General features: G+C 49.0%; 1 protein-coding gene across 1 annotated transcript in view; it reads left to right on the forward strand.

Moving 5' to 3' along the window:
• Positions 1–7,435: 7,435 nt before the first annotated feature.
• BLTP2 (bridge-like lipid transfer protein family member 2) overlaps positions 7,436–15,758 on the forward strand; it is a 56,613-nt gene continuing 48,290 nt past the window's right edge. The window contains exon 1 of the mRNA XM_075263571.1: positions 7,436–7,622. Within this exon, the coding sequence (XP_075119672.1) occupies positions 7,555–7,622 (68 nt within the window). The 5' untranslated portion in view covers positions 7,436–7,554. The remainder of the gene's footprint in view (positions 7,623–15,758) is intronic.

Consider the following 15,758-nt stretch of genomic DNA (forward strand, 5'->3'; position numbering starts at 1 on the left):
TCCGAAGCAATGAGGGCGGGCCCCAGCGCTGAAACACCGATGAGCGCGTCCCCGTTGCTGCACAGAGCTCTTTCCTGCTCCGCCGCCTTCTTCTGCAGCAACTCCGCCTCTTCTGGCTTCTCTTGCTCTTGTAGTTCTATACAGGAGCATAGCGAGGCCACCCAAAATGGCTGCAGGCCGGCGCCCATTTTTGGGTAGCCGCTCTTGCAGTTCAATACAGGAGCCGGCGCCCATTTTGGGGTGGCCTCTCTATGCTCCTGTATAGAACTACAAGAGCAAGAGAAGCCAGAAGAGGCGGAGTTGCTGCAGAAGAAGGACACGGCGCAGGAAAGCGCTCTCGGGCAGCAATGGGGATGCGCTCATTGGCCTTTTAGTGCTGGGGCCCGCCCTCATTGCTGCGGAGAGCTCATTTGCATACCGGTTAAAACCGGTATTTCTACGGAACGGCGCGGTCGGAGACCACATCTAAAGGTAGGAGATGAATAGCCTTTCTTAAGGTTATTCCAACGTGGTAATTAGAAAAAAAGTAGTTTAATGGTAGAATCCCTTTAAGAGGTTGTCTTCCTCTGACCACCCCTGTTCTTACATATGGTGATATCAACGGAGAAGGAAAAAGTATACTCAGCCCTCCAGGAGAAATTCCTCAAATGTCCAGGTTCCACTCCCAAATCTGCAGTGCTTGGCACGGATTCCAGCCTCTCCGGCTTGAGGCAAACAGATACTCCCAGCAATAAAGTAGATCCAGCCGGAACGTAGATGTAGAAAACGTAGCCTTTATTCTTCTAATGCATCGTGAAAAGTGTGTTCACATGGACAAGGTGCTGTAACACAGCCAGACTGATGTGTTTCGGAAGAATCCTTAATCATAGCCATAGGGATAGAGAAAAACCTGTAAAATATTCCTGTTGCAGCATTATAAACTCCAGTAGGACTTTGCTTTCACATGTCCTTTATATATGTAAAATCGTTACTCACCCCTGACAAAATCCTAAGTAAGGGTAGGTTCACACTCCCGTTATTGAATGTCCATTACTCTCGTGACATCTGTAATACACTATGTGATCAAAAGTATCCAGACACCCCCAAAAACATACATTTTTCATATTATGTGCATTGTGCTGCCACCTACTGCCAGGTACTCCATATCAGCGACCTCAGTAGACATTAGACATCGTGAGAGAGCAGAATGGGGCGCTCCGCGGAACTCACAGACTTTGAACGTGGTTAGGTGATTGGGTGCCACACATCACACAGGTCAATGCTAAATGACGCCTCGCTTGGTGTAGGGAGCGTAAACATTGGACGATTGAATGGTGGAAAAACGTTGTGTGGAGTGACGAATCACGGTACACAATGTGGCGATCCGATGGCAGGGTGTGGGTATGGCGAATGCCCGGTGAACATCATCTCCAGCGTGTGTAGTGCCAACAGTAAAATTCGGAGGCGGTGGTGTTATGGTGTGGTGGTGTTTTTCATGGAGGGGGCTTGCACCCCCTGTTGTTTTGCGTGGCACTATCACAGCACAGGCCTACATTGATGTTTTAAACACCTTCTTGCTTCCCACTGTTGAAGAGCAATTCGGGGATGGCGATTGTATCTTACAACACGATGGAGCACCTGTTCATACTGCACGGCCTGTGGCGGAGGGGTTACACCACAATAACATCTCTGTAATGGACCGGCCTGCACAGAGTCTGACTTGAATCCTATAGAACACCTTTGGGATGTTTTGGAACGCCGACTTCGTGCCAGGCCTCAGCGACCTACTTCTTGGATCAGTGGGGCACAGGAAGATGGAGCACAGCAATCCTAGCCTTATGTTACTTATTTCTTGGATGTGGAGAAAAACCTTTAAGGTACTGAAACGCACATACAATATAGGCCCTCCTAGAAGTCTGTGGGCCCTGCATTACAGTCTTATCCAACTTGCACCCATTATCCATTCATGCACATGATGCCTTATTGCTGTTACACTTTGCAATTACTGGAATTTTTATTTGTTGACCTCCAGATATATGACTGTAACCTGCTATACTACATCTGGGACAGGGTGACAACCTACAGGGGGCAGTAGAGACACAGTTTTCTTTCTTCTGGAGAAAGATCTCATACATGGCTTGAGTTGACTGATATGAGAGGTATAGGTAGATGACGAGCGCTTTTTACCTCCATTCATTGTAAATTTGTTAAAGTAAGCCTTATCACCTGCCCAAGTATATTCAATGGTCCTCACCATGTTACAGAGCACATTACAGTGACGTACGTTACCTACCGTACATAGTGTTGTTTGTCACTGTATTTTGGATTAGAGAAAAACAACTTGGCATTCTTATGTAAGTGAAGCGGTTGGTGCACTGGGGACGGGGCCTCCCCTTGCTATGACATCACCCATGCTACGTGAGCAGTACTCCCAGGGCTGAAGGCCTGCCCCCAGTGCACCCACTGCCTCATTTATAGAAGACTTCAAAATAGTTTTCTTTAAATCTACAAAAGTGATCTCCATAGCAAAGCTATGTTGTATATCACTGCGATGTGCTGTGTAACATGGTGGTGACCCCTGCATATCCATGGGGGAGAGATGAGATAGTATAGATAGATATCGTATATACTCGAGTATAAGCCGAGCCGAATATAAGCCGAGGCCCCCAATTTTATCACAAAAAACTGGGAAAACTTATTGACTCGAGTATAAGCCGAGGGGGGAAATGCAGCAGCTACTGGAAAATGACCAAAATTAAAATGGTCGGAGTTTTTGGGTGCAGTAGTTGCTGGGGAAGGGGAGGGGGTGTTTTGGTTGTCTGTCTGTCCCTTCCCTGAGCTTGAGGACTGTTTTTTTCCCCCCACTTGGAATTCAGTCTGGCTGAATATAGGGTATCTGCAGTGCTCCTATTAACCCCTTCCCGATGGAACAGGAGCACTGCAGATCCCCTATATTCAGTAGACCGGGCACTGTCACACACAGGGATACCTAATGTGTTTGTGTATCACAGTCATTCTCTACTTTTATATGTATTCTAGGGAAAGGAGGGATTTAGAACTCTTATTTACTTTATTTTTTTATTATATTTTTTAAAGCTGCTTTTTTATTTTTTCACTATTATATGGGAGATTCTATACATTACTATTGCGGCTGGTCACAGACACCCCCCCACACACACACCCCAAAAAAAATAAAAAAATTTTTTTTTTGCTTGACTCGAGTATAAGCCGAGGCGGGCTTTTTCAGCACAAAAACTGTGCTGAAAAATTCTGCTTATACTTGAGTATATATGGTAGATGGATACATTAGATAGATAGATAGATAGATAGATAGATAGATAGATAGATAGATAGATAGATAGATAGATAGATATGAGATAGATACTGTGGATCGATAGATTTTTTTTTTTTTTTTTAACAAAGAATTGATGCAATTGGCCGGGTTTGGAAATACAGTAACAAATTGGCATATATGGAAGTATGCATGGGTCCTCTATACAGATTATTATTGAGGCAGTGCATCTATAGTAATATAACAACCAGTAGCGCATGCCACATATGACATTGGAGACGTGCAGAGGTGCACTAAGGCCCTACAACCTCTATTGTTCCCTAGAATAATGCTGTAATACAGCTGTGTATAAGGCATTAATCCCTCTTATACAACGGTTTCCTTCTTAGGCAATAAAATCCTAACTAATACAGTTGATCTTTAATTTTGGATTAGTAATCTACATGTGAGGCGTATTCTTCTCCTCTATGGGCTGCTTGGATTGACTCAAGCTCTGCTTGTAAGTAATGCAGCACAATGCATGGTTATGGATAGACTGATATCATTTATAGGGTGGTCCCAAAGGTGGTCCTGTGCAGACGCCATAAATGTCTAAAATATGGGTGTCTGGAGTAGAGATGAGCCGATCAGCCGATCCGAACAGCACGCTCGCATAGAAATGAATGGACGTAGCCGGCACGCGTCAAAGCGGAAGTACCAGGTGCATCCATTCATTTCTATGGAGCCTGCTGTTCGGATCGGCTGATCCGAACAGTACTCGCTCGTCTGGAGTACAAGTCCAAGTCATGCCTTTTTCAAGCGAAGGTGTCTATAAGAACTTGTCCCAGGTTTATACGACAGGTTTCCTTTAAGAGGTAAATATTGAATCCTACAAATAGTTTCCTACAATTGTCCAAAAATGTGGTCTCCATTATAGGAGACGTGTACTATGCTCCGCTTCATCTGCATGTCCCTGATATTATTGGACTCTTCTCTGGTATAGTATATGTTCTCTAAAGGGTTTTTCACTGTGCATAAGTCCTGGGGCGCAATTTATGGGAAAGGCCAAGCATTGCTGTTCGACTCTGTTCCCGTAACTTCCATAGAGACGAATGGGAGCCACAGAAACACTTTAGCTTCGCTGTGCTCCACTGTTTTCATAGCTCCCATTCACCTCCATGGGGTTAGGGGAACAAAGTCGAGCAGCTTCTGGCCCTAACAGTCTGGACTTAAGAACATTTATTTCCATCTTGGCAGCAATTTGCTAAAATGGGATTAACCTTTTAATAGTCAAATGCAGAAATGGACAGATACGAGATGTCTATGTTGAAGAAGCTAAATGCCAGCTGTAGAAGACATGGCGGTAATGTAGTGGCCCCAAACATAGTGGTAAGCTGAGGGCGGGTTCACACCTGAGCCCAGTCTCCGCTTTGCAGGTTGCCATCTTCTGCCTGAGAAACTGGACAAAAGACAGAAACCGGCAGTCAGTTTTCAAACCCATTCACTTGAATGGGTTTGTAAAGTGTCCGCCCGTGAGCGTCTTCTGCAGCAAAACCGGGTTTTTTAAACTGGATACAAAGTCGGACATGCGGGACTTTGTGTCTGGGTAAAAGAAAAAACTGTTTCGCCGCAGAGACCGGAAGATGCTCACGGGCGGACACTGACTGCCGGGTTTCTGTCTCCTGTCTAGTTTCTCAGGCAGAAGACGGAAACCCACAAAGCGGAGACCGGGCGCAGGTGTGATCCCGCCCTTCACTGTCTTTTAACATAACTTATTATGGGCAAAATAGTCGTATAAGAGTCACTAACAGCTCTCTGGAGGGCACCATCCTCTATGGGCTTCATTACGCAGGGGTCACATGGGACAAACACCATGCAGAACTTCCATCTGGGAGATTCTGTCGTCTTCTTCTGCAAACCACAGCAGCCAAAATAAACAACTTCACCTCCAGCGTTCTCTGCCGGATCCCCATGGGTGAAACAGATAGCAAAGGTCACAACTTCCAAAATTCACCTAGCAGGGAGCAGTTTCTCCAATTCCAACTGGAAGCGTGGCCATGCATGAATCCTATTCTATGGAAGCTATAGGAAAAGCCAAGCATGCGTGCAGGATCAGCGGACTGCTGCTTCACATCGATTGGGGATTGTGAATGAAACATGCTATAAATTGCTTGGGGACCCCCTAAACGGAAACCTATATGCATTAAAAAGTGGTTCGCTAAGAAACCACATGGACCCCATAGACTATACTGGGGTCCATGTGGTTTCCACACGAATCATGCGGAGAGAAAAGTGCTGCAAGCAGCAGTACAAACAACTTCACCTCCAGCTTTCTCTGCCAGTTCCCTATAGCTTTCATCCTTTCTACTATGGGTTAAAAGCCAAGCAGCACTTTTCTTTCTGCATGTTTCGTGCGGAAACCACACGAACCCCATTATAGTCTATGGGGTCCATGTGGTTTCTTAGCTAACCACTTTTTAATGCGTATAGGTTTCCATTCAAGGACTCCCATGTGGACTCCCCGAAAGGAATATGGAACGCAGATGTGAAACCACTCCTATAGGAGCTTTGGAGACTGTTGGACTAAGGCCCCATGTAGATGACCATGGCGTGGTTCAGTGTGCTCTGGGTTTTTCCTGGATAGCACACTGACCCATATTGAGTTTGACTTCCTTTGGATCATAGGCAGGAGGTCGGTGCTCTGGAGGAGAGCACATAACTTAGCTGTCAGTAGGTTAGTCAGTGGCATTACACTACACACAGCTGATCAGCCAACACTTGTTTATCGTATCCTTCAGGATTAAGACACCTAATATGGCGGTGGCCGCACACCGGGCCGTGTCACCAGTGTCTGCACTTGCTAGGGCTATGTTCACATCTGTACCAGAGACTCCATTGGAGACTCTGTCCCAGTTTCTGCCCAAAAATTGGACTTTTTCGTCTACCGGTTTCAGTTGTTTTTTTTTTAAATTGTTTATTTATGAAAATTTGTAACAATAAAGAAACACAACATGTCTACCAAGCCAGAGGAGATCACAAAGAACAGTACAATAGAAAATGACGAAATTACAAATGGTAAACTAGGTAGAAACAAAAAGAAAAGGGGAGACAGGGAAGACAAACACAAACCAGACAAGACAAGGCTGGGGAAAGGGAGGGAGAAAAAACCAGAAGTTCCAGAAGGCGGTGGAATTACAGAGGCTGGGTGGCCCAGAACGAGTCCCACAGGTCCCAAACGGCGTGAAACCGCTCCTCCTCATCGTTAAGCACGGCTGTTAGGTATTCCAGGGAGCGTGCATTCCTGATCCTGCAGTATAACTCCTCCAGGGATGGGGGTGCTGACTGACGCCAATATTTAGCAATCAAACACCGGGCAGAAGTGAGAAGAAATAGAAAAAGTCGCAGGGCCGGCTTGCGCAGTTTCAGTGGAGGGAGATTAAGGAGATAGGTTTTAGGGGATAGAGGGAGGCAAATGCTGAGAACCCGGCACAAAAGGTCCTGAACCTGAGTCCAGTAAGGGAGCAGGGCCGGTTTCAGTTTTTAAAGGATGGGCCCCATTATTATGGCCAATGGGGTTTATTGGACGTGTATAACTGCTGTTTTTTTGGGGTTCACCTATTCATTGTTCTTGTGGACGGATTTCAACGATGTAATCACATGATTGCCCAATCTCTTTATGGTCATAAAACCAGAAGAATGGATTACAATGCAACCAATCCGTCTACTGATGGACGACAACGGATCCCAAGGGACCTCATTGACCCTAATGTGGTATGTCGGGTGTCCGTTCTCTTCTCACCGAATATTTCATCCACAATTTCAGACAGACTCCAACACATTTGTGAACATAGCCCAAAGCGGTATTGGGATTTATGGGTATAGCCACAGGATAAGCCATAACTGCCCTACAATATGGGGATCCACCATTGCTATCTGGAGAATGGGACGCCATCTGCCTGCTAATATCGTGGATCGGTCCCTAAGGTTGGTATGGACGGACGATCATATCGATTATCGACCGGTACAAAAACAATATGACAATGTGAGTCTTGGTTTCCATACAAGAGCTCCGGCTGTCAGGCTGCATTACCCGGCACACACACAGGAGGGCGCACACAAGCCTCCTCCGCCTCACATGATGCCGCTGTGCTCGGCCCCCTCTCACTTCCTGTTCCCGGGATAGTAGCGGCCTCTCCCTCCCTCCCACCCGGAGGAGGAGGGACCTCCATGCTCTCCCGGATCGGTGTGACAGCTTCAGGCGCCGGTCGGCCGGTGTCGGTGGCCGGGGTTCCCGGGTAGGCGCCATGCCCATCCTCTCCGTGGTGCTCCTGGCGCTGCTGCTGCTGGCGGTCTGTGCCCTGCTGCTCGGACGGTGGGTACCCCGGGGGAGAGTGAGCGGGGCCTGGGGAGCGGACGCCTGGGCTGTCGGGTGGAGCTGTCAGACGTGGCGCTGAGCTGTCACTGGTGCTGTCAGGCCCAAGGCCGGTGACATCTGTGCCGCGGTACTACGTGCCTGCAGCCCCCTATATACTCCTACACCTCACCTATATACTGATATACCTCACCTATATACTCCTACACCTCACCTATATACTCCTACACCTCACCTATATACTGATATACCTCACCTATATACTCATACACCTCACCTATATACTCATACACCTCACCTATATACTGATATACCTCACCTATATACTCCTACACCTCACCTATATACTGATATACCTCACCTATATACTCCTACACCTCACCTATATACTGATATACCTCACCTATATACTCATACACCTCACCTATATACTCCTACACCTCACCTATATACTGATATACCTCACCTATATACTCATACACCTCACCTATATACTCATACACCTCACCTATATACTCCTACACCTCACCTATATACTCCTACACCTCACCTATATACTCATACACCTCACCTATATACTCATACACCTCACCTATATACTCATACACCTCACCTATATACTCCTACACCTCACCTATATACTGATATACCTCACCTATATACTCCTACACCTCACCTATATACTCCTACACCTCACCTATATACTCCTACACCTCACCTATATACTCCTACACCTCACCTATATACTCCTACACCTCACCTATATACTCCTACACCTCACCTATATACTCCTACACCTCACCTATATACTCCTACACCTCACCTATATACTCCTACACCTCACCTATATACTCATACACCTCACCTATATACTCATACACCTCACCTATATACTGATACACCTCACCTATATACTGATACACCTCACCTATATACTGATACACCTCACCTATATACTGATACACCTCACCTATATACTCCTACACCTCACCTATATACTCCTACACCTCACCTATATACTGATACACCTCACCTATATACTGATACACCTCACCTATATACTCCTACACCTCACCTATATACTCCTACACCTCACCTATATACCGATACACCTCACCTATATACCGATACACCTCACCTATATACCGATACACCTCACCTATATACCGATACACCTCACCTATATACTCCTACACCTCACCTATATACTGATACACCTCACCTATATACTGATACACCTCACCTATATACTCCTACACCTCACCTGTATACCGATACACCTCACCTGTATACCCATACACCTCACCTGTATACCCATACACCTCACCTGTATACCCATACACCTCACCTGTATACCCATACACCTCACCTGTATACCCATACACCTCACCTGTATACCCATACACCTCACCTGTATACCCATACACCTCACCTGTATACCCATACACCTCACCTGTATACCCATACACCTCACCTGTATACCCATACACCTCACCTGTATACCCATACACCTCACCTGTATACCCATACACCTCACCTGTATACCCATACACCTCACCTGTATACCCATACACCTCACCTGTATACCCATACACCTCACCTGTATACCCATACACCTCACCTGTATACCCATACACCTCACCTGTATACCGATACACCTCACCTGTATACCGATACACCTCACCTGTATACCGATACACCTCACCTGTATACCGATACACCTCACCTGTATACCGATACACCTCACCTGTATACCGATACACCTCACCTATACCCACCAGCCCCCTATATACTGATACACCTCACCTACTGTATATACCGATACACCTCACCTATATACCGATACACCTCACCTATATACCGATACACCTCACCTATATACCGATACACCTCACCTATATACCGATACACCTCACCTATATACCGATACACCTCACCTATACCCACCAGCCCCCTATATACTGATACACCTCACCTACTGTATATACCGATACACCTCACCTATATACTGATACACACCTATATACCGATACACCTCACCTATATACTCATACACCTCACCTATACCCACCGGCCCCCTATATACCGATACACCTCACCTATACCCACCGGCCCCCTATATACCGATACACCTCACCTATACCCACCGGCCCCCTATATACCGATACACCTCACCTATACCCACCGGCCCCCTATATACCGATACACCTCACCTATACCCACCGGCCCCCTATATACCGATACACCTCACCTATACCCACCGGCCCCCTATATACCGATACACCTCACCTATACCCACCGGCCCCCTATATACCGATACACCTCACCTATACCCACCGGCCCCCTATATACCGATGCACCTCACCTATACCCACCGGCCCCCTATATACCGATGCACCTCACCTATACCCACCGGCCCCCTATATACCGATGCACCTCACCTATACCCACCGGCCCCCTATATACCGATGCACCTCACCTATACCCACCGGCCCCCTATATACCGATGCACCTCACCTATACCCACCGGCCCCCTATATACCGATGCACCTCACCTATACCCACCGGCCCCCTATATACCGATGCACCTCACCTATACCCACCGGCCCCCTATATACCGATGCACCTCACCTATACCCACCGGCCCCCTATATACCGATGCACCTCACCTATACCCACCGGCCCCCTATATACCGATGCACCTCACCTATACCCACCGGCCCCCTATATACCGATGCACCTCACCTATACCCACCGGCCCCCTATATACCGATGCACCTCACCTATACCCACCGGCCCCCTATATACCGATGCACCTCACCTATACCCACCGGCCCCCTATATACCGATGCACCTCACCTATACCCACCGGCCCCCTATATACCGATGCACCTCACCTATACCCACCGGCCCCCTATATACCGATGCACCTCACCTATACCCACCGGCCCCCTATATACCGATGCACCTCACCTATACCCACCGGCCCCCTATATACCGATGCACCTCACCTATACCCACCGGCCCCCTATATACCGATGCACCTCACCTATACCCACCGGCCCCCTATATACCGATGCACCTCACCTATACCCACCGGCCCCCTATATACCGATGCACCTCACCTATACCCACCGGCCCCCTATATACCGATGCACCTCACCTATACCCACCGGCCCCCTATATACCGATGCACCTCACCTATACCCACCGGCCCCCTATATACCGATGCACCTCACCTATACCCACCGGCCCCCTATATACCGATGCACCTCACCTATACCCACCGGCCCCCTATATACCGATGCACCTCACCTATACCCACCGGCCCCCTATATACCGATGCACCTCACCTATACCCACCGGCCCCCTATATACCGATGCACCTCACCTATACCCACCGGCCCCCTATATACCGATGCACCTCACCTATACCCACCGGCCCCCTATATACCGATGCACCTCACCTATACCCACCGGCCCCCTATATACCGATGCACCTCACCTATACCCACCGGCCCCCTATATACCGATGCACCTCACCTATACCCACCGGCCCCCTATATACCGATGCACCTCACCTATACCCACCGGCCCCCTATATACCGATGCACCTCACCTATACCCACCGGCCCCCTATATACCGATGCACCTCACCTATACCCACCGGCCCCCTATATACCGATGCACCTCACCTATACCCACCGGCCCCCTATATACCGATGCACCTCACCTATACCCACCGGCCCCCTATATACCGATGCACCTCACCTATACCCACCGGCCCCCTATATACCGATGCACCTCACCTATACCCACCGGCCCCCTATATACCGATGCACCTCACCTATACCCACCGGCCCCCTATATACCGATGCACCTCACCTATACCCACCGGCCCCCTATATACCGATGCACCTCACCTATACCCACCGGCCCCCTATATACCGATGCACCTCACCTATACCCACCGGCCCCCTATATACCGATGCACCTCACCTATACCCACCGGCCCCCTATATACCGATGCACCTCACCTATACCCACCGGCCCCCTATATACCGATGCACCTCACCTATACCCACCGGCCCCCTATATACCGATGCACCTCACCTATACCCACCGGCCCCCTATATACCGATGCACCTCACCTATACCCACCGGCCCCCTATATACCGATGCACCTCACCTATACCCACCGGCCCCCTATATACCGATGCACCTCACCTATACCCACCGGCCCCCTATATACCGATGCACCTCACCTATACCCACCGGCCCCCTATATACCGATGCACCTCACCTATACCCACCGGCCCCCTATATACCGATGCACCTCACCTATACCCACCGGCCCCCTATATACCGATGCACCTCACCTATACCCACCGGCCCCCTATATACCGATGCACCTCACCTATACCCACCGGCCCCCTATATACCGATGCACCTCACCTATACCCACCGGCCCCCTATATACCGATGCACCTCACCTATACCCACCGGCCCCCTATATACCGATGCACCTCACCTATACCCACCGGCCCCCTATATACCGATGCACCTCACCTATACCCACCGGCCCCCTATATACCGATGCACCTCACCTATACCCACCGGCCCCCTATATACCGATGCACCTCACCTATACCCACCGGCCCCCTATATACCGATGCACCTCACCTATACCCACCGGCCCCCTATATACCGATGCACCTCACCTATACCCACCGGCCCCCTATATACCGATGCACCTCACCTATACCCACCGGCCCCCTATATACCGATGCACCTCACCTATACCCACCGGCCCCCTATATACCGATGCACCTCACCTATACCCACCGGCCCCCTATATACCGATGCACCTCACCTATACCCACCGGCCCCCTATATACCGATGCACCTCACCTATACCCACCGGCCCCCTATATACCGATGCACCTCACCTATACCCACCGGCCCCCTATATACCGATGCACCTCACCTATACCCACCGGCCCCCTATATACCGATGCACCTCACCTATACCCACCGGCCCCCTATATACCGATGCACCTCACCTATACCCACCCGCCAAATCATCTGTCCCTTCTCACCCCACCTATACCCACCCGCCAAATCATCTGTCCCTTCTCACCCCACCTATACCCACCCGCCAAATCATCTGTCCCTTCTCACCCCACCTATACCCACCCGCCAAATCATCTGTCCCTTCTCACCCCACCTATACCCACCCGCCAAATCATCTGTCCCTTCTCACCCCACCTATACCCACCCGCCAAATCATCTGTCCCTTCTCACCCCACCTATACCCACCCGCCAAATCATCTGTCCCTTCTCACCCCACCTATACCCACCCGCCAAATCATCTGTCCCTTCTCACCCCACCTATACCCACCCGCCAAATCATCTGTCCCTTCTCACCCCACCTATACCCACCCGCCAAATCATCTGTCCCTTCTCACCCCACCTATACCCACCCGCCAAATCATCTGTCCCTTCTCACCCCACCTATACCCACCCGCCAAATCATCTGTCCCTTCTCACCCCACCTATACCCACCCGCCAAATCATCTGTCCCTTCTCACCCCACCTATACCCACCCGCCAAATCATCTGTCCCTTCTCACCCCACCTATACCCACCCGCCAAATCATCTGTCCCTTCTCACCCCACCTATACCCACCCGCCAAATCATCTGTCCCTTCTCACCCCCATAACCTATGTGCTACCGCAGACATATTACCTATACTGTACTCCCTGGCATATCCCATAGACACCCAATACATGTCATCTATACATTACCCCCAGACTTATCATATACCCACATACTCCCCCCAACATACATATCACCTACACAGTACCCTCAGGCATATCACATAGCCGTCCCCAATAGATAGCACCCCCTCCCCCCCAACATACATATCGCCTATACATTTCCCCCAGGCATATCACATAGCCACCTAATAGATAGCACCTATACTGTACCCCAGGGCATATAACACAGCCACTCCCTATATATATCACTTATACAGTACCCCAAGGCATATCATACAGCTCCCCCTATCCATATTACCTATATGGTACCCCCAGGCATATCACATAGCCACTTAATAGACATCACCTATACTCTACCCCTGGACGTATCACACGCCCCTTACCAATAGATATCGCCTATACAGCACCCCCAGGCATCTCACATAGCATCCCTCATGCATATCACCTATACATTTCACCTATCTCACGCACATACACACACACACACACACACACCATTGTGTAGTATATATATCTTTTGTCCCCATAAATATGTTGCCTGTCCACCATATAATCTCCCCCATATGTATTACCCATCCATCACATATATATCACATCTCCCCCTTGTTACATGTTACCTTTCCCCTTCACCTACTGTCACCCCCTATATGTATATATAATGTATTCTCCACATACAGTACTGTATATATTACTCCCTACATAGAGAGTTCTGTTCCCCGATACCTCTCCTTTATTACAGCTATATACTGCACCCTGGCAGTGATTTACATATCATTTGTAAGTCTAGACCTGGGCATCTGCTTAAAGGGCCAGTCCCTTCTGTATCTCGAAAGACTACGGCTATATTGGTCTATGGTCACTATATGGTGTAATTGTATATACAGTGGAGTCACCCTGTACCTCTCACAATACCGGCCTGTGTGCAGCTTATTGACACAGGGCTTTACTATGGTATGTCTGATGTTTGTACTAGATAGATCACAGAATGGGATTTAGGAGATTTCTGTTTTTTAGGTTTATTTGTTTTATTTCATCTTCAATTTCCTACTAAATAAAGTGGCAATAAGCACTATAGTAATGTCTCCCTGTACTACGGTGTGTATACGGTATAAGTCCTGTCATCTGGCAATAATTCCTGATGGCTGTACAATATATATCAGCAGTCACTAGGTCTACACAATCCTGGCTATGTGAGGGCTCTCCTCAATATTTACTATGACCCCTTACTCTATTATTGGAAATAGTTTTCCCCAGTCTCTCCTCCTCTTACCCAATTATTACATCTCTCCACTTTCCTGGTATTTGAAGCAGTTCCCGACTCCAACTTACAAGTAGGAATAGCAGTCTGTCCCCACTTCTCCGGTACTTACAGTAATATCTTCCCACCTCCCCAATAGAAGTCACAGCAGTCTTTTACCTTCCTCCTCAGTGGTTGCGGCTGTCCTTTCCTTCTTCTGCAGTCATGGCACTTTTTATTACTACATCCTCAGCGGTCCTTTCCCTCTTCCCCGATGTTCCTTTCCCTCTTTCCCGATGTTCCTTTCCCTCTTCCCCGATGTTCCTTTCCCTCTTCCCCGATGTTCCTTTCCCTCTTCCCCGATGTTCCTTTCCCTCTTCCCCGATGTTCCTTTCCCTCTTCCCCGATGTTCCTTTCCCTCTTCCCCGATGTTCCTTTCCCTCTTCCCCGATGTCCCTTTCCCTCTTCCCCGATGTCCCTTTCCCTCTTCCCCGATGTCCCTTTCCCTCTTCCCCGATGTCCCTTTCCCTCTTCCCCGATGTCCCTTTCCCTCTTCCCCGATGTCCCTTTCCCTCTTCCCCGATGTCCCTTTCCCTCTTCCCCGATGTCCCTTTCCCTCTTCCCCGATGTCCCTTTCCCTCTTCCCCGATGTCCCTTTCCCTCTTCCCCGATGTCCCTTTCCCTCTTCCCCGATGTCCCTTTCCCTCTTCCCCGTTGTTCCTTTCCCTCTTCCCCGTTGTTCCTTTCCCTCTTCCCCGTTGTTCCTTTCCCTCTTCCCCGTTGTTCCTTTCCCTCTTCCCCGTTGTTCCTTTCCCTCTTCCCCGTTGTTCCTTTCCCTCTTCCCCGTTGTTCCTTTCCCTCTTCCCCGTTGTTCCTTTCCCTCTTCCCCGTTGTTCCTTTCCCTCTTCCCCGTTGTTCCTTTCCCTCTTCCCCGTTGTTCCTTTCCCTCTTCCCCGGTGTTCCTTTCCCTCTTCCCCGGTGTCCCTTTCCCTCTTCCCCGGTGTCCCTTTCCCTCTTCCCCGGTGTCCCTTTCCCTCTTCCCCGGTGTCCCTTTCCCTCTTCCCCGGTGTCCCTTTCCCTCTTCCCCGTTGTCCCTTTCCCTCTTCCCCGTTGTTCCTT

Source organism: Leptodactylus fuscus, chromosome 2 (genome assembly GCF_031893055.1).
Source record: "Leptodactylus fuscus isolate aLepFus1 chromosome 2, aLepFus1.hap2, whole genome shotgun sequence".
Lineage (NCBI taxonomy): Eukaryota > Metazoa > Chordata > Amphibia > Anura > Leptodactylidae > Leptodactylus > Leptodactylus fuscus.